Source organism: Corella eumyota, chromosome 1, assembly GCF_963082875.1.
Source record: "Corella eumyota chromosome 1, kaCorEumy4.1, whole genome shotgun sequence".
Lineage (NCBI taxonomy): Eukaryota > Metazoa > Chordata > Ascidiacea > Phlebobranchia > Corellidae > Corella > Corella eumyota.
The window spans coordinates 4,316,343-4,337,084 of record NC_137490.1 but is presented as its reverse complement, the minus strand read 5'-3'; the positions used below and the strand labels follow the sequence as shown (position 1 = coordinate 4,337,084).

At 30.6% G+C, this 20,742-nt stretch overlaps 2 protein-coding genes across 3 annotated transcripts; both read left to right on the top strand.

Moving 5' to 3' along the window:
- Positions 1-1,851: 1,851 nt before the first annotated feature.
- LOC145748315 (EF-hand calcium-binding domain-containing protein 5-like) lies at positions 1,852-13,767 on the top strand. Of its 2 annotated transcripts, none has more exons than XM_082564954.1 (28): positions 1,852-2,070; positions 2,271-2,477; positions 2,784-2,897; positions 3,039-3,241; positions 3,397-3,617; positions 3,702-3,775; positions 4,011-4,139; positions 4,355-4,481; positions 4,982-5,113; positions 5,320-5,430; positions 5,508-6,074; positions 6,284-6,405; positions 6,754-6,923; positions 7,021-7,112; positions 7,385-7,538; positions 7,916-8,084; positions 8,323-8,441; positions 8,693-8,852; positions 8,965-9,135; positions 9,548-9,720; positions 10,082-10,316; positions 10,477-10,678; positions 11,072-11,235; positions 11,764-11,908; positions 12,080-12,207; positions 12,350-12,454; positions 12,812-12,931; positions 13,028-13,767. In XM_082564954.1, the coding sequence occupies exons 1-28, from the start codon at positions 1,891-1,893 to the stop codon at positions 13,214-13,216; spliced, it is 4,683 nt and encodes a 1,560-aa protein (XP_082421080.1). In that variant the 5' UTR covers positions 1,852-1,890; the 3' UTR covers positions 13,217-13,767. The 2 variants fall into 2 exon arrangements, with proteins under 2 accessions (XP_082421080.1, XP_082421078.1); XM_082564952.1 differs by having other exon boundaries at positions 6,281-6,405.
- Positions 13,768-14,014: 247 nt separating this feature from the next.
- Positions 14,015-20,100, top strand: LOC145756282 (uncharacterized). The gene is made up of 11 exons (XM_082572356.1): positions 14,015-14,111; positions 14,370-14,498; positions 14,606-14,680; positions 14,905-15,029; positions 15,110-15,210; positions 15,385-18,594; positions 18,743-18,865; positions 18,987-19,082; positions 19,281-19,448; positions 19,664-19,798; positions 19,957-20,100. Exons 2-11 carry the CDS (start codon positions 14,373-14,375, stop codon positions 20,028-20,030), a joined length of 4,233 nt encoding a protein of 1,410 aa, XP_082428482.1. The 5' UTR covers positions 14,015-14,111; positions 14,370-14,372; the 3' UTR covers positions 20,031-20,100.
- Positions 20,101-20,742: the final 642 nt, after the last annotated feature.

The window sequence follows — 20,742 nt, the reverse complement described above, 5'->3', positions numbered from 1 at the left end:
TGTTAGCAGTAAATGCATTAAGTTGCTGAGCTTATCTCCCTAGTAATTTAAATTTCTTGTTGTACCTTAGAAATTATAAAAGGCTTGTGGTTTGTACATTAAAGTAAACGTCCATTATTGCTATTTTATTGACTTTGTCAACAATACTTTTACTGTAGCAGTTACTAAAAAAAATTTTGAGTCCTAAATCGTGTTGTTATGTCAATATGGCTTGTTTGCCAACCTTAAATATTATTATAGCAGAAAGCAAACCTAAAATAATTCTTTTTTGTGGCCACATAAATCTTATGCGTTCACTGTTGCAAGTAGGCTGGCTAGATATCTTTTTACCTAATATTTTTTTAGAAATAATATTTTCCATTAGCATAACTTAGAGTTTTCAAATTCAAAATTTTTCTTTGACAATATTACATTTTTATGTTTTAGTTGTGTAAATGAAAAGGATATTAGGTGATATAGTAAAATAAATATTTAAGTAAATAAAATAATAATCCTATGTTTTATTTGGTTTCAATTAAACAAGTTTTTCTAAAATTTTAGTATAAGTTTTTCTAAAATTTCAGTAAAATAATTACATTGTAATTAAAAATTAACATGTCAAATGTTTCAACTTATGCGGGGATAAACTGATTTGTTTAAATTTTATAATTAAGTTGTTTCTATAAATCATAAGGTGGTTACTATTTTATATCAACATAACAGCCATGGAAACTGATAATGCTATTCTCGTAAAAATATACAAACTATTGTTTTTACGTTTAAGACTCTACATATTAAAAAAAAGTAATTTAATTTGATAATTTTTATTTATTTTGTGTTTTCACGTTTTTTTGCCCTTTTTACAGTCAGATTTTTTGCAGTCAAAAATATTTAAAAACGCCGCTATTTGGCTATTTTTTTTATTCTATCCTATTCTCGTTCTCGATGTACACTGAGGAAGGTCGTCTTCACGACCCAAACATACGGTAACATTGGTTACCCCGACTCTGTCTTGATTGGCCTTTGGCTGTTTAAGACTCAATAGATTAAACTGCTTGAATAAATAAACTGCTGATTAAGTATTAGCTTAGCTGAAGTTCATACTGTTTATAGTTTCTTACCCGACGGTCCAGCATGAGAGCAGTTGGTTTTAAACCAAAAACATCATGTAGAAAGCGAAGTGTTTTGACCACTCCACCTGGGTCGACTGAAAATGAGGGAATGGAAATTCAAGGAACGGAAAATGAAGGAACGGAAAATGAAGGAACCGGAAAATGAAGGAACGGAAAATGAAGGAACCGGAAAATGAAGGAACGGAAAATGAAGGAACTGGAAAATGAAGGAACGGAAATTGAAGGAAAGTGAAAAAAGGAGTAGCGGAATCCTAAAAAAATAAAACGCGGAAATACCGTTGACTGTTTATTTAGGTTTACTGTCATTTATTCGAGAACTGATAAGCGATAATGAGTTAATTTTTATTACCCCAGCATACCCTAACCCTCTTCTATAAAATGCCCGTTTATTTCTAAAATAATATTAACTTAAATACAAATAAATAGTCAACGGAATTTCCGCGTTTTATTTTTTTAGGATTCCGCTTCTCCTTTTTTCACTTTCCTTCAATTTCCGTTCCTTCATTTTCCGGTTCCTTTATTTTCCGTTCCTTCATTTTCCGGTTCCTTCATTTTCCGTTCCTTCATTTTCCGGTTCCTTCATTTTCCGTTCCTTCATTTTCCGGTTCCTTCATTTTCCGTTCCTTCAATTTCCGTTCCTTCATTTTCCATTCCCTTAAATTCCGCGTCCCCCTCCACCTCACTGCCTGGTAAAAATATTAAACCTCGATATTATTGTTTTAAATAGGTGGTGTGGATAAATACCAATATCATTCTATAAATAAATTTGAACTGTAAAATGATGGAAAGTCCGGTAATGAGTTCCACCACATACAGTGGAAGGGATAGTTTATTTAATGATGGAATTACTATGGACAACGATAGCATGTATTCAACCAGAAGTGGGACTGAATTAATGCAATCTCACGAAGCATCTGTTGTAATTAAATCATCAAGTTCTGTTGCAACTAAAACAGAAGTATGTTAATAAAAATTGTTTTAGTTACAAACTATTGTGTGTATTTTTATTAAAGTATAGGTAAAATTTTGGTTTATTTTTTAATAAGAAAAAATTTAAAAAAAAAGTGTTTTTATTTAAAAACTGTGTTTTTGAATTAAAATATCTACTTAAAGTTGAAATATTGTCAGTAATAAATTTGTTTTTTATTAACATTTTAGAGTTCTGTCACTCCCGAAAAAACCCCATCAAAAGAAAAGGAAGTTGAATATAATCCTCAAACGTCTGGCAACATTTATTTACCGTTTGAACAGGAATGGTTCTCATGGCAAAAACACAAGATCGAACAAAAACTACTCTCACTTCAAAAAAATAAGAAGAAACGGGTTAAAAAGGAAAAAGAGGATGCTCTTAAACTTGAAAAAATGGTAAAATTGGCAAATAGTCTTGTGGCAAAACAAAAATAACATAAAGATGTAGATTTACCCTAAAAAGCTGATTTTATGTGATTTTTACTTTACATGTAATATGTTTTAATATTTGCAAACAGGTAAAATTTAGTTAAACAAGTTTTACTTGCTCAATAAATCAGAAAAAATATAATTTTTTTAATTATTTTTTTATATTTACTCATTTCTTCACTCAAAAATGCTGCTGAATTTTAATGGTAATTTTTGAACCACCTTTTGACTTATTTTTTGTTTTTTTATAATATGGTTTATGTATTCACTTAGTTACCAATGGATCTTTTAGCAAGAGAGTGGTTTAATGAGAACGCGATTGGTTCAAATCTGAGAGTTTATTTGATTGAAAAACTTTTACCAACCTTAATTCTTGGAATAGAAAAGGTAATATAACGTTTCTTGTAAGCTTATCTTTATTTAAATGTAATTAAACTAATATTTAAATTTAAAGTAATTGAATGTAAGTAGGGAAAAATTTTCGCGAGTAAAAGGCCTAGAATTTAATGCTTAAATTTATTTCACTAGATTTTAGTTGAAGCACAGAAAAAAGATTTAATTAACAATCTTGAAAGTCACCCAACCTTTAACCCAATCAATCTTTTGGCCCAATTTCTTATGAGAAACAACCCCCAATTTAGTAACTTTCCAGAGTCTTCTCCATATGCCAGGGGGTTACATCAAGTTGCTGAGGAACTGAAAAGAAATGTGTTTGATGTTGCTGAAAATAAGTAATTTGTTTAAATTTAATTTTGTTAAAAAATGTTTTTTTTCATAGAAGTGTATACTGTGATAAATAAAAAATTTTTTTTTTGCCACAGAGATTTATTAGGGTAGTTCTATTAAATATGTACTATTGTTTAACATTTTTATTTTATTGTAAAAGGTTGGCCAGACTTAAACTTGAAGCTCAATCGAAGAGAATTGAAATGGAAGAGAAGGAAAGAAAAAGGCAAGAGGACAAGAAAGAAAGAGAACGCTTGTTTAAAATTCAGTTCAGGCAATGGTTGTTGGACGAAAATAATATGCTGCAGTTGCAACTTATTCAAAATTCTTTGTACTCTTACATGGAAATTTCATCACATCTTGCATCCAATACAGAAAATGGTAAAAATAATTTGTTTATAAAAAAATTTTAAATGAAAAATTGTCTTTTTTTTAATGTAAACATCTGGCGAAATTTTTTTTTAGTAATCCATTATAGCAAAGAACTTGAAGTAACAGATGAAAGTGGAATATGTTTAACTCTTCAACAATATATAGATGTAAGTTTAAGCTTTTAAACTAACTTGAAAGGTCACATAAAAATTTATATATGTTACCATTACATATAAAATGTATGAATCAAAGATGTTTAAATTTGCAAGTCAAGCTTTTTAGCTTGTTTTTTAACAACCGACGATAAAAAATTATTATCTTTTAATAAGTTTAAAATACTTTCAGTTTATTTTTTGATATGTAAATATGTATTGTTCGAAAATTAAATTGTATTGTTTTTAGTATCTTGAAGATTATGTTCATGAAATGAATATGAAGGAGTTTAAAAGTTTGCTGCGCCATTTGGATCAATGTGCTGTCGCATTTCGTAAAACTTTTGAACATGAAGTTTGGAGAGATATGTTTTCCAAGGTACTTTATATATTAAATGTGTTTGTTAATACTATTGTAGTAGCCCATTTTATATAAAATTTATTAAGCTAAAAAATATTTTTCTTTTTGGGGTTTTCTGTGACAATTTTTGGGGTTTTTTGTGACCTAAACTTAACTGTAGTATTTTTCTTTTGTTAATGTTTTTGTAATTTTTTGAAATTTTTTTTTAATTTAAATTTTCACTTTGTACTTAGTTGTTTGCAAATCTGGACTCAGAGTCATGTGGTTATGTGGATCGACATCGGATGCTGCATTTACTGGAGAAGTTTTGGGATAAACTGGACGATGAAATGAAAGAACAACTCCACAATCCAAGAAGATGTAAGATTCTTTTTAATAAAACCTTTAATTTCAGATTTTCAGTTAAGCAGTTCACTAAGTTCTATTTTCTTTAGGTTATCTCTTTATAACTTTTTTTTTTTTTTTATTGTAATTATATTAAAATGAAAAAAATAGCTTTTTTTTTGGATATATCTTTATCCTCGATGTGAGAAAGTCGAATGCGCGACTTAAACATTGAGTAACATTAGTTACTCTGACCCAGTCTCGAGTTGCCTGTGGCAGTTTGGGATATTATGGAGACTATATTTGCCCGGTTTTTATGCTGGCTCAGCAGGAGTTCATACCGTTTATAGCGCCTTACTTAAGGGCAGTACAGCATGAGATCAGCGGGGATTGAACCCACGACCTCATGTGTGGTGTAGCAAGTGTTCTTACCACTACACCATGCTGCCAGTTTAAAAAAGCAATCTTATTTATTGTAGGTGCCTTTGCATAAGTTTGCTTCTATTTTAATTATTTTTTTTTTGTCCAATTAACAGGGCCAGTAATTGAATTAGAGGAATTGGACGATTTCGAGTATCCCGACTCAGATGATGGGAATAATGAGTCAACAGAGGAAGTGGATTCATCTGAATGGGCTTCTGTTCCAGTGTCAGCTTTTAACAGCAAAGGTAAAATATTGTATTTGAAATAAATATATTTTATACATACCTAAAACTATTATAAATGTGTTTTTTGACATATTTATACATTTATTTTATTAATTAAATATTGCATAGGGAACTAACTCTTTTTTTTGTTAAAAAATATAAATTGTTTTTTTACGATTTTGTTTTTAAAAGTTGTTTTAAACATGTGTTTACTTTTATTGCATCAGATTCTGAAGAAAAAGCGGATGAAGAAATTCCTCAAACTGATGCAAAACTTGAAATAGAAGAAAACAAAGTTGATTTAGCTGAAGAAGAGGAACTTAATGAAATCCAAAAAGGTATTTTGTTTTAATTCAAATTTGTTTTTCTTTTTTAATTTTTTTTTGTGTTTTAAATTTTTAAATTCCATTTTTAGAGTCACCATCTAGAGAAGAGGATCGTGGATCTGAAAAGGTTTCGGTTGCAACGGAAATTGAAGTTCAAAGTCTGGAAGACAATGCCAAAGAAGATAATGAGCAAAAAGCGGATGATGCCAAATCTCCTACAGAAGAGGAGCAACAAGAAGTTGAAACTGATCAAGAAAAATTACCAGAAGATGAAGTGAAGAGTTCTGAAGATAAAAATCTTCCAGATTCTGCAGAGAATGAAATTACTCCGGATGTTGCACCTGAATCCAAAGATGAGAAAGAAATTAAAGAAGTTGATGACAATATTAGTCCACAAGCAGATATTGCAGTAGAAGGTGTGGAAGAGACAAAGATCTTGAAGGAAGATATCAAAGAAGTAAAAGAAAACTTTAATGAAGAAGAATTAGAAGATCAAAAAGAAGATGCCAATAAGGATCAAGCTGAGATTGACACCAACAAAGAGGAGCCTAAAGAAGAGGATCACAAGGAAGAAAATGAGGAAGAAAAAGAGGTTAAGGAGGATTCGGAAATTCAAGAAAAAAAAGAGGATTCAGAAGTGGAGAGAAAGTCTCAGGGTAAGTTATGTAAAAAATATATTTAAATCTCTTTATTAAACTTATTTTTTATAAACACACTGCTTTTAGATTTAAACTATATTAGAAATAAATTTATATGGTAATAAATGGTTTTTATTTTTAAATTTGGAATCAGTTGATTTTTAAAGACACTTTTTTGTTAGACAATTTAAAGAGGTTCAATATTTTTTTGTATTTTTATATAGTAGAACCAGAAGAAACCCATGATAATTTATTGAGTAGTGGAGGGCTTGCAGTGAATTTAATCACCCCAGCACCAAGCACAGATGGGAGCATGGATGTGGGTCCAGTTAACATCCAATTCTCAAAGGTGATTTAGTTTTATGTTTAATACTGTTTAGAATACTAGAATATATTAAATTCAGTTTGCTTGATCTTGCATTAAAACAACTCCAGCACATGATATTATTCCATTCTCCTTTTTTACTTTTTATTCAGTTAAGTTACTTTTTTATTATAAAGTTCTGTCTAAACATATGTTTTGCTAGAAAACGTTTATCTATTAGGAGATATCTCTAAAAAGTATTTTTTAAGAGTGTTTTAATTACATTTCTGATTATACTATGAATAAATGTATTTAAAAAACCCAAATACTAACTAAATAAATGATTTTAGTAATTTTTAAACACATGCAACCAATTTTTTTTTGTTTTTTTAGGAGCCTCCCCAGCCTCAGGTCCGGAAGACAACATCTTACACAACCGTTCAACGCAAAAAAGTTCCTCCAGCTCCTCCTGGGGACGAGGAGAAAACGTGGGGTCCGGATCCGATTGCTCCGACTTTTACTCCCATAAAGGTTGAAGAACAAAATGAAAAAGAACCTGAAACGTAAGTGAAAAATTAAAAAAAAAAATTTAAATATAATAAAAATATAGCTAATTGAAAATATGAATTTAAAATGAGTTTTTTGTTTATTATATAATAGAACTGATACAGAGAGGGACACAGAAACAGTTGTAACGACTTTAGCTGGTGCTTCTGGAACAGTGTTGGTCCAAAATAATGAAGAGGAATTATGTAAGATTTATGTTTAGTAACGAAATAAAAAATGATTTTTAAAATTTCGGATCATTTACGCAAGTTTTAAGTGTCAGACTTTTATTGCTTGATTTAATATTACATATCTTAGGTGTCCGAGTTACTAAACAAAACATTTTTATACCCTTACTTTAATTCGAGTATAAAAATGTAAAAAGAAACAAAAACTCTGTTTTAAATGTCTAGATCATTTAAACTGTGTTTTTTTTGCTTATTCTCTGTTATTTAAGTAGAACTGTTTTTTTTTTCAGTAAAAGACGAGTACATCCCATACCCTGTCGAGGTAAAAACCAGGCCAGCAAGTGCAAGTCGAATGAGTGTAACATTCGCCGCTGAACCTCTTATTTTACCCGATCGACCGAGCGCAGAGTTTTTCTCGCACTACTCGTCCAGGAGTCATTCCAGGTAAAGTTAAAGTGTTGCTGGTTTGTTTTGGTTGTTTTTTTTGAATTAGGTAAAAATGGTATTAATCTTAATTTTCTTTGGGGGGATGTAGTCTCTAAAATGTTATTTCATTTAAATTTTAACTTTAATTTCCTTTTGAATCATTATTGCTGACCTTATGGCTTGTAAAATCCAAAAACTGGTTAAAAGTTAAGGTACTAAAAACCATGAAACCAGTTAGACAACGCCAAGCTAGACCATATTAGATAAAAAAAATTATTTTTTGTTAAAAGTTTTGCTATCAAAATTATTTAAATTTTCTGTAACATACTAAATTTCCTACTTTGTCAATCCTACATAATTTGTCTTGTCAGCGAAATGTTATTTTTTTTCGTTAGAATGACCAGCGTTTTCGACGAGAATCAACTTAACATCGGTCGCTTCCTGTCACTGTTGGACAACTTTGTGTGTGACGACACAGGTCACGTGACCGTCGAAGATCTTGTTAATTTCATACACGAAGGTTATGTCGAAACAGAAGAGGAAAAAATGACAAGGCTCGCGCGAGTATGTTAAACTTTTATTTTTGACTAAATCATATATTTTTATTATAATACTAACTTTGGGCAAATATGGAAATTGATTTCCCATGTCAAACTTTGTAATGTGTAAAAAGATAACTAATTTCAAAACTACCAGAGGTAACTTAAGACTGAGTAACTGATATTACTTTATGTTTAGATCGTAAAGTCGACCTTCCAATGTCGAGGATAAATAAGTATAAAAAATTGTTTTTAAATTTTAGGCTCGTCGTGAGATTCTGTCGGCTAAGCACAAACAAATGATCGATAATTTGTTTAATAAATGGGACAACGATGGACAAGGGTATGTCGACAACGAAGGAGTAGACGACGTATTATCAAAGTACGAGTTTAGATTTACCAGAATGTATTAGTAAACTCGTTTGTGTTAAACTTGGAGCTCTTGGATAGCAAGTAGTCTAATTTGGTCTAAGATTGCCATATAGAGCCTAAAACAACTTTTTAAATGGCAAACTTTTAATCGATATAATATGATCTTTACTTCGAGCCATTTTTTTAGTTATTTTGGTCATTGCAACATTTTAAGATTTTTTAAAATGGTAAAAATACAAATAAATATTTATTTTATTGTAGGTACAAAGGTGGTATGGAGGCATCTGCATTAAAGAGAGGTCGACAAGCAGTTCGAGCTGCAAGAAAGGGAGCTCCGTACCACGATAGACGACGTCTTATTAGAAGGGAATTTCATCTTTATATTAACTCGGTCATTGGAGCTATGTCAGGCGGAGAAGAGGTTTACATTATAAAAAATGAGTTTTTCAATACGTTATAAAAAAAAAACTTAGCATAAATATGTTAAAAATCTTTTTTTTTAATTAGGTTGAAACATTTTTATTTTATTTTAGGTTTTTGATGGTCTGATAGAGTACGCGACCAGTACGGTCGAACGTACTTACGCAGAACGTGTACGTGGTGACGCACGACGTAAGTGGTTGACGCAAATCCAGTCAGCTGCTGAAACCGGCGGAGCTTCGATGGATTCGGTGTACAGGGCAATATTTCAAACCTTGTACAAGGTACAGTGTGACTTTTCTTTTATTATTTCCAAAGTTTGATTCTAAGCATTAATAAACGACAATGACTAAAGTATTGTAGAATTTAATAATGCAGGTTTTTATCTATACTATTCCATATCACTTTATTGTCATTTATTTATCCCTCTAAACATAGAGTAACATCGTTACTCCGACCAAGATTCGAGTTGCCTTTGGCAGTTCGGAATACTATAGATTATATAAGCCTTTATATAAAGCTGCTGGTTAGGTTTGGTTTAGTAGATTCATACCGTTTATATTAGTGCAGTGGAGTTTGAACCCTGGACCGTATGTAGTAAAGCCGAGTGTTCTGATCACTAAACCACAAACATTTTTCAAGTAATTTGGCATTCTTTTAATACCTAGGTGATTTTTCTTTTTGTTATATTTTTAGGACGCAGATGCTCACGGTAATCAGAAAAAAGTGAGTGCTTATGTAGCTCTATTAGAACACAACGCAACAAGTCATCACACCGGTCCTCTGTTGTTAAGATATGTGGCAAGTACTCAGGACAATGCACCGTTTCTTCTTGGGAAAGCGTTCTACGAGGATATGAAAGGAATAAGGTAAGAGTTAAATTTTAAAATTATGGGGTTAGTTAGTGGTAACTTTGGATATTTTTATCATAGGTTTTAAGTAATGCTGTGAATTATTGCAATACATTTTGTCTTTCACAATATAAATTGGATATTTGACACAAGTTTTTTTCTGTAATATAAGGTGGTTTTTGTTATTTTTTTGAAAAAAAGTGTGCAGTTGGGACGTGTTAAAGCTATTCGTAAACGCCGGGCTCAAGAGCGAGTAGTGAAGCATTGGTGCGGTTCGAACCCGAGTTCTTTTGTACCTTAGTTAAATCCTATGACCACATGTCATACTATCGGTCTCCGTTTTGCTTTATAATATTCCAAAATATAAAATTATTTTTAGTTTTTACGCTGTGCGGCGTGGTAAATTGGTTCACGTGCCTCGTGTCCAAAGCCATGGTCGGATTTATTTCTGGAACCCGGATCGACATGAAGGTGACCATGAAGGTTCCTTGGTACTGGTACCATTAAGAGATGCACAGCGAAGGACTTACGGTTTGATTGGGATTGATAACGTGGATACAGCGACATCTACCGACCGGAGTATTTTTGCATCCCATGAGATTAATTTTTATCAGGTAATTTTATTATTTTTTGTGTGAAGTAGTCAGTAACATTTAATAATTTTTTAAAAAATTAAAATTTTAACTTCATCAAAATTATAATATTTTAAGTATTGTATGTTTTTTTGTGAGACTATACTTGTACTAACAATAATATTTGTTTTAAAAATACCAGGGTGTTGCCAAAATGTTTTCGAGCGCTTTTCACCACGTGGACTTGCGCAGAAAACTTCTGCGCATCGTTGATGCGGCAATGTCGTGGGTTCACAGCCGGGCTCCCCGGGTTCGAACGATTATTATTTATTTTGTTGAGCCGGACCCGAAATCTCAAACTGGTCACGTGCTACGAAAAATGATGACCGCTGATAATAATACTGGTAAAAATTTTAAAACTAGATTAATTTTTAAAACTAGATAAAACTAAATTTTGTTTGTGTTTTAAGAATGGTGTAGTGGTCAAAACACTTGTCTTTACTACGTGAGTTCCTGAATTTGATTCTTACTGTTCTTATGCTGTAGCGCCTCTGAGTAAGGCTATAAAACATTATCAACTTCTGCTAAGCCAACATTTAATCAGTAGCTTAAATATGGGCCATTATAATCAATAATATCCCAACCTGACAAAGTCAACTCGAAACTGGGTCGGGGGAACTGATGTTACTTTTTGTTTAGCTCGTGAGGTTGATCCGCCACATTGAGGATAAATAAATGTAAAAAATTAACCCATCTATAAGCCTTTATGTTAACACCACTTTGTTTGACTTGTACAGGTGTAACAATAACCCATTCTCGACCTACGAGGCTGTACAGAAAAGATAATTTGTTCCGGGATTACTTATTTAAATGTATGGAAAACTCGGAGACTACATCGGCAGATGCTTACGGGGAACGACATACTGCTTACCCGCTGAGGGACGATGAAGGTCGATGTCAGGTCAATCTTTTTTTTTAGTTAAATTTTTTAAGGTTAAAATAAAAACTTGTTTTATCGTGTAAAAAATTATTTAAAAGGAAAAGTTATTAAAAAAAGAAATTTTCTTCAAAATATTATCACTAACTTTTTTTTTCCGTATATTTCTTTATCCTCGATGTGGGAAAGTCAAATGCGCGACTTAAACATAGAGTAACATCAGTTACTCCGACCCAGTCTCGAATTGCCTGTGGTAGTTTGGGATATTATAGTTTATAATTGCCCGATAATTATGCTGCTGATTAAGTGCTGACTCAGCAGGAGTTCGTACCGTTTATAGCGCCTTACTCAAGGGCGCTACAGCATGCGATCAGTGGGGATTGAACCCACCACCTCATGTGTGGTGTAGCAAGTGTTCTTACCACTACACCACGCTCCCGGTTATAAAACATTACAAGTACAATTTTTTTTATTTTAAAGCAGCAACATTTTATTTAAAAATCTCACAAAACGACTCATTAAAAAACAAATCAATTAGTTTTATATATATAGTGTGTAATCGATATCAGCATCGGTACATTGCGATCTCTACCAAAGCACGAACGAAAAGAGGTTCAGAGAATGTTGAAGTTATTACAAGCTGCAAACAGGGAGGTTATGAAGGAATCTCAGAGCGGGGAGAAGAATGTAATACTTGGTAGGAAGATTTTTTGTTGTTTTTTAAATAATATTAAAATGTTGGCTAAAAAGGGTAAATTCCGAAAGTATTACTTTTTTAATGCCTAACTAACATTTTTTTTTAACTTTTACAAAAAAAAAATTTGTGTATTGATGACGTCACTTGCAATGTTTATATGACGTCATTTAGAGGCCGAGGAACGTGGTAGTGACGAAACGAGAGTTGAAATAATGTTCGATCGATTGATGTTGACCGACCTGAGAGAAAATGTGAGAAAGTTGGACAACAATGTTTTTGCTGAACTCAAAAACTATAAAGTATGTTAACCTTTTGTTTTACTCAAATGTAGAATAAAAACTTTTAATAAATTTGTTTTTGGATTTTATTTTTTTAAATATGGAGTATTTTTTGTGACTTTTTATTTTTTTATTGTTTTGTAATTATGTTATTACGTGCTAGAAACCCCCGCCAATGATTCACAAAATCTTGAAGGCAGTTTTGTTTTTGTTTTACCACGAAGCTGAAAAACACCAGGAATTCGAAGAGTGGGATAATTGTAACCAGGTCAGTATGTTATATTGCATTTTTTTCTATTTTAACTTTGCAAATTTTCTAGTGTATAAATGCAGCTTTCAAAGCCTAAGCCTGGATTAAATCAAGTTAAACATTTTGACAGGCTTAAAAAAAATAGATTAATTAACTGTTTGCAAGGTTTACATATTAAGTTAACAAGAAATACCTTTATTTAAAGATTTTGCATTTTCAAACATATTAAAGATAACTTTTTGAGTAACCAAAGAAAATATCTCTATTTGAGGGCTTTGTCACTTTAAACAGTTTAAAAATGACTTTGTCGTAGTACTAAATTAAGACTTCTTATTTTGTTCGTCATATATTAACTTCTATTATCTTTGCTTAAAGATGGTAAACAACCGATTGCGGCAGCAGATATTAACCTATGACCCGACAGCAGACCGTGAGAACGGAGATACGGAAGCTGATACTGAGTTTGTTGTGACTTCAGTTGGAGCATTATTAAAGGTATGTTAAAGTAGCTTCAAAATAATTACATACGTTTTAAATTTAATATTTTTATGCCATTTTAAATAGGCTAACCTATTTTTAATTTTTTTACAGGGTATTGCCCATGGTGCAGTTGCTAGGCAGGGGTCGAGGCCAGCTCAACAACTTTACAATTGGGCATTCGTGTGTTTGTCTTTAATAGAACACGCCAAGAAGATGAGATTAAACGAAGGTCAACCTGCTATAACCCCAGTGACGTCAGCAAGTACAATTACAACAGTCGACAGTAATATTGAGAGTTAAATTGAAGTTATGTACAAGAAGTTATAGCCACTATAACAAACACTCAATTTTTTGCTGTTTTTTATCGTTTTTTTTTAAACGATTAATGTTAAACAAAAAAATAAAAATTGTTAGTTTAAAGTTCTTAGTAAAACCCAGTATTTTGCTTTATAGAGTATGAGCTTACTTGTTTTTTAATTTACAATGCAAAAAACTTTTAAAAAGAATATTTTTTGTTATTTTTTTAACGATATAAAACATTATTTTGTAACATATATCTTTCAAGTTAAATTTGTTTTTTTATTAATTTTTTAGTTTCTTATTTTGTCACTGTGTTTTATCTCGCTTGTTAGTAATTTTTGAAGGTTTTTATTTATTTTGCTTATGTAGTTGCTTCTAAAAAATGCTTAGGTGTTATATTCATAAAATATTTTGTACTAATTTACCACTGTGTTTTTATTATAATTTACCTATTCTCGTTACTAAAACCTTAACCAATCCGACAGTAGTTACCAAATTAAAGTAGTGTTATTGCTATTAATGTACGTTTAGATAAATTAAAGTATTTTATATTTTTTTAGATGTTAGAGATATGTGTGTATTTGCTAGTTTTAAACAATTTTAATTTACTATTTAGTGTTATCGAAAAGATTATAACTACAATTTTTTTTTTTGAAATACATCTTTTTAGAAATACATTTTTAAATATTAATTGTTGTGTGAATTATTATAAACGTCATAGTAAAAATAAAATATAGTTTGACAACCCTGCGAATTGTTGCTTGTTGATATTTTCTTATGTTTTGTTGATATGTATGGCGGGAGATTAGTAAATCGGCTTATCGTAAAAATTCGATGTAAAGTCCAAAACAAATAGATTAGATTAGAATTCACAAGTGAACAATTAACAAAAAAGGTAAAAGTAATCTATTTTTTATTCCACGATATAAGTTATGTTAAATTGAGTTAAAATGTTAATGTACTAATGCTGCATGTCTGCATCTAGAAATTATTAAAATTGCGTGACCAGTTAAAATATATAGAAACTTGTTAAATTATTAGTTAGACAGCAATACGTTTAACATAATTTCAGTATGGTATGGCAATACAGAATTTGCTACTAACTATTTAATATTTTAGAGTACTTAACTAATAACTGGCTTATCATTTTTAGAAAATGAGTTTTAACGACATTGATGAAGCTGCAATTTTGGATGAAACAAGTCGAGTTAGTGCCTTGGATTTGTACGAAGATCTTCTCATAACAGATGAAAAACAAGGAACGTCCCTTACTATACATGAGGTAAGAAGATAACTGCCATTGCCAGATTCTACTAACAGACTAATTGTCAGGACTGTAGAAATATACAAAAAGAAAAATGTGATTTTTAAAACTCATTTGTTTTTTAGGTGAATTATGAAAAGCAACAACTTGAAGAACAAAATCGTCTGCTTCGCTTACAACTTGCACAAGCAACTTCAAGTGTAAATCTTCTTTAAATTTTTTATCAATTTATTTTAAAGCTATTTGACTATATGAACTTTGCGATTCACAATTTTTTTTACACTTTTAATGTTTTGAAATTGTTTAAAGAACATTAAAGTTTACATAATCAATCTCTTTTGCCAAACTTGGTATTTTAATAATATATATATTTAGTTATTTTGTACTTATTTTATTTTATAACTTGTATTGTATTTTTTTATAGTTAAAAACAGTTAGCGAACAAAATCATTCATTGAAAGAAAATTTTACAAGTTTATTGGAAACTGCAAAGGTTGAACTGGAAAGAAAAAACAAAGTCATAAACCGACTGTCTGGAAAGCCATCAATGTAAGTTTGTAAATGATAATAAAACCAGTTAAATCAAGTTTTATTTTATTTATAAACATTGTATTCAATGTTGTTGTTAGGTCTACTCCTACTTCTAACCGATTAATAAATCGACAAAAGAAATCTCAAAATTTTAGTTCAGTTTCATTAAAGGGAAGAAGAATTAACGACACTGAATTGGGTAATTTTTTGAAATATAAAGTTTATTTATAAAATAAATGTATAATATATGATTTAGTTAACAGTTTGTTGACCCAAAATTCTAAGAACAAGACCATTTTTAATATGTATATGTATATGCAGTAAGCATTTAAAGTGAGCTGGTATATTTTTTGTAATGTCAACTTTTTTGCAGCGGAAATCGCCAAACAAAATTCCAAAAGAAATACAAATAATAGCAAAAAATCTACTGGAGATTTAACTCATATCAAGAAACGCTTACCTGAAGAAGAGGATAATAAGAAAGTCAATACCACAAAATCATCAACTACAAATTTTAAAAATCCAACGCCAACAACACTAAATTCTCAAGTGAACAATTTCACACACAAAGAAAAAACTTTGAACATCAACCCAGCATTTGATTTAAACAAAAGCAACTCAAAAAAAATTGAAATAAGTACAGAGAAAAATATAAAAAACACTACAGCTAAAGATGTTGCACAGAGTCTACCTAAGCCCACCAATGGATTCTTACATAAAAGCCTTAAACGTGACCACAGCAAACCACCCCATTTTCCTGAAAAGCTTACTTTAACTCCTAAGTTTACTACTTCAAGTGCAGATGAAATTTCAAGCGTTGAAAACTGGTCCGCCAATATGTTAAACAAATCTGATAAATATAAGGATTGTAATTCGACTTTGAGAAAAACTAATGAGGGCTTTAGTAACAAAAATTTATCTTTGGTTTCAAAAGGATGTAATAATGAAGAACAATCTCAGCAAACTGCTATGAATTGTTTATTAAAAATAAACCAGCAAAAACCCAACAAGAACTGTACAACTTCAGAATTAAATTTAAAATTAAAATCTTCTGACGAACCAAAAAATAAATTAGTTAATCAAATAACTGAAAATATGGAAACAAAAGCAAAAGAACAAAGTGTAAATATTAAATCATCAATACCAGAAAAATCAACAAGTAAAACAATGTCAGATGTATGCAAAAAATCTCTGGCATTAAATAATGGAAATCCAGAACCTGCCGAAAAGGTAATTCCAGAGGAAATAATGAAGCATATACCTGCAACGAAAAGTATTAACTCATTACCTATTAATAAAAAAAGAGATTCAAGTTCCTTAGAAAAGGAAAAGAGTAAACCAAAAACAATGTCAACAAAAACACACAATTCCATGGATCTTTATTTTAAAAGTCAGGCGTCTTTTGATACCGCCAAGCAAAAATCAAACAAAGTAAATCCTACCAATAATCCTGTGAAATTCTCCACAGAAAAAGATTATTTATCTTCATTTCGTCAGGAAAATGAAGCGTCTAAATGCCATTATGACATGGATAAAAACCATGTTCCTTCAAATAACAGTAGCACTAACAGGGATACTAAAACCACTGATCAAAAAAAACATCAATCAACAAAACACGACCACCATTATAACCATAATGACAAAGGAGTAAATGGTTCAGTTTACGATAAAAAGGATCAGTTAAGTTCAGATAAGGATTTAAGGAAGCGGTTATCGTCTCGAGATCGTAAGTCCTCCAGGGATCGCAGATCCTCAAGAGATCGGGATTATAGATCTTCCAGGGATAAAAAATATTCCAGAGATTACAGTTCCTTAAGTTCCTCAAAATCATCAAGATCTTCTCACAGTGAATTGTCTTCCAAAGATCGTGATTTTTCAAGAAATAGATTATCCTCAAGAGACAAGACATCATCCCGGGACCGACTTTCTTCAAGGGATCATTCGTCTGTGAGGCATGATAATCATAAACGACGAACACCAGATCGATACAATAAAAGCCAAAATAGACCTGAATGTGAAAAAAGAAGCAAACTTTCTACAGATAAACGGAGCAAACAGTTTACTAAACAAGATAAAGAGCACCGTGACTTTGAAAAAAGGCAGCCTAAATTTTATATGATTGATCGAAACAATAAAAGCAAACAGTTGCCCATGCCTTGTGATTTAATGGGCTATGATAAAACAGATCCATTAAACTTAAGACACGACGTTATTGACAGTGATGTTTCCATTACCTCAAAAAGAAGCAAGTCACCAATAAAACAGAGTAGGCATAATTCCCAACTGTTAAATAGTCATCATAATAACAGTTCAAAATCTGACAGAAAAGAAATCAAAAGCTGTGATGTCAACAACACAACTTTATCTGATAAAATAATTCAAAATGGAAAGAAACCAGCTCCACCACAACCTGTTTTTAATAAAACTGCTACGAATCAGGACAACCAAAAATCACTTATGGACAACAATAATCTCAAAGGGACAAATTCAGTTTTAAATTTGGGTAATAAAAAAAGAAAACAAAGCATTGACAAAGGAAAATCTGAGTATACCACTTATAACAACTTAAAAAAAAATGCAAATCCACATAACCCAAGAATTTTTGAAATAAATAAACAAAGTACTCCACTTATACACAAAAACAATAATCAGATTGAGGAAAAAGAAATTATGTTACCAATTAACAAACCACAACAAAATGCAACTGAAGTTTTTGATCTACCCGGTTTTGGAATTTTAGATCAACTTGATTTTGATGAAGATTCTCAATCTCAAATCTTTTTACATTCTAAAAGCAGTAATAACATACAAATACCCAAACCAATAACCTCTACTAAGCAAACTTTTGTACCTTCAATACCGCCATCTCTTTGCAATAATACCCCCAAAAATTCTATAATAGAACCGGCTGTCAAAAAGAAAAAGATTGATGAAATGAGCTCTGTTTGTGATTTTAAAAATTCTTCGATCAGACCATCCATAAATTTGAACAATGAACACAAATCTCCTACAAAAACTGGACTGCCAAAGATTTTGCGAAGGTCTCCACGCATTGTTAAGAAACAAACAACTTCGCTTTTAAATAACAATTCTGATACTTTCCATAAGCGAAAAATTATTGACAGTGATGCACCTTTACTCTCTGATAAGAAGAGAAGGTTAAGCAATGAAGCAAGTTGTTCTTTGCCATCAAAATCTTATAAAACTACTAATAGAGTTGAAAAAAACACCAGTGATGCTATATCTGATTGTTTATTGAACTCTGTCAGTGTTAATCTTGGTAAAAAAGTGTCTACCTCATCTTATGTTTTTCCCAGTAGGTCGAACAACCTGTCCACTTCAAATATAAATTCAAAACAGGCCGGCGAAATTGAGAAAAAATCCTTGGCAAATTTAATGTCTAAATACCTAATTTTAAACCTGTCAAAAACTGGAGAAAAAAATACAAAAAAAATTCCAAAGAAGGATGAAAACTCTATACCTAAACAAACAGAAACACAAAATAAAGTTACAGATCAATCAGTCAAACAAGTTGAAAAAGAAGTAAAGTTTTCAACCCAGGCCCAATTATCAAGAGTTGAAGGTAAACTATAGTAACATCTGTTTTAAATAAATTTTTTTTTTTACTGGATTTTTGTTTTTTATTTTTGTGCACAGCTCACCAAAAAATATAGTTAAATTTTATATTTTAACTTAACAAAATTTTATTTAATTATTTATGTAATCTTTAGAAGTTTCTCCAGAAAAGTCATCACCATGTAATACTAGTGGAAATTTTATGGAGTTTTATCGCAACGCATCACTCCAATACCTGTTGCATTTATCTAAAACCTCATTAAAATTGCTGAAATCTAGTGAGTCTGTTAGCCAATCCTTCTCAAAATTTTATTTTCTACTGTTGTATGTAATATACGAAGGTCCACTTAACAGTCTGATCTATAAATACTTTGTACTGAATTTTTTATTGTTATGTAGAAATGAAGTTAAATCCCGAAGAAGAAAAGGAAATGCATACGAGTGTTACTTCATGTAGCTCATCGGAAAAGGAAAATTATGCCAATCGCAAGCATGGTAGTTTAACAATTTTTATATAATATATCTTTTTTTTTTTTGAAAAATTCTGTTGTGATAAAACTTTTTATGTTAATTTTTTTGTAAATTTTTTTTGTATTAATTTTTTATAAAGCTAGTAAAATTAAATTTTAATGTTTTTCATGTTTGTAATATTCTTTTAAATTCAAGTTTTTAAATCTTTAATATCTTTTAAAGAGTCGCTAAAGAGGACGAATTCCCGTACAATGTGGTTGTCTAGTTTGGATGAATGTCAACACAGAAGAAGAAGGAATAGTCAATGGATGTCAGAACGAGAAGAAAATAAAAACGAAATTAACAACCTTGCCCTCAGTGAAAAGAAAAAGGAATTTTCACCAATTATAGGTATTTGTTTAATTTAAAACTTAATAAAATATTGTATATTATTTTTTATCAGTTTTAAATTTTTCATAGAACTTTAGTTTTTTTAGTGTTTTGATTTGAATACAAATAAACTGTTGCCCCCTTTGTGATTGGTTAAAAAGTTTAAAACTATACTAATATAAACTTAAAATAAAATAAAGTTTTTTGATTTAAATAACATATATATATTTTTTTAGTTGATGACGCTTCAAATTCGAAATCTTCAATAAATTCCTGGTCCCTAAATGAAGAATCTATGAACCAGTTTTTCAACCTTGCTAATATTGTAAACATTATAACTCCTATCAAAAACACTCCTGTTAGGCAACAAAGTATAGGAGGCATAACCAAAGGTAAATTTAATTTAATAAATAATATTACTATCAAAATTTTCCGATATATATCAATAAATGATGGTTTGTAAATTCTTTTAATGTTTGTTTTTTATGTAGTTTTTTTTTAATGTTTGTTTTTTTGTTTTTTTATGTAGGTTCCACAACTACTGAATTAGTTCAATTGCAAAAAGTTTGTCGAAAAGTATTACAAAGTCCATCGAAAAAATAAAATTAATCTGTTTTTTTTTCTGTGTTTTGTATTCTTCACAATGTCGTTTTTGATGTGTCTTTTCATTTTTTTTTTTTCTGAAGCTAAGAATTTTATATATAAAAAAGTTAAGATTAATATGAGTTTTGTATTTTAAAATAGTTAACTGATTTTTCTTTTTTAAATATGTAAATCCAGAAATTGATGGAGACAATTTTTAATTGTTTTATGGTTACTGATTAAATTTTATTATTTAACATTAACAAAATGTATTTCTTTGTAATAAGGAAAATGTTGTAGTCTAATTTTACCCCTAAAATGGTATCATTATAAGTAAGTACAAAGAAGACAATAAATTGAAAAATATTTAAAACTTTAATGTTCTAAATAAATTAAATTAGTAAGTGATAATAGTGGTAAGAACACTTACTACACCACATATGAGGTCGTGGGTTTACTCCCCCATGAACTCACGTGCTGTAGCGCCCTTGAGTAAGGCGCTATAAACTGTATGAACTCCAGCTGAGCCAGCACTTAATCAGCAGCATAATTACTGGGCAATTATAATCTATAATATCCCAAACTGCCACATGCAACTCGAGACTGGGTCGGAGTAACTGATGTTACTCTATGTTTAAGTCGCGCATTTGGCTGTCCCACATCGAGGATAAAGATATATACAAAAACAAAATTGTCCTGATTCGCTTCGTTGCACAACGTTTTGCAATAACAA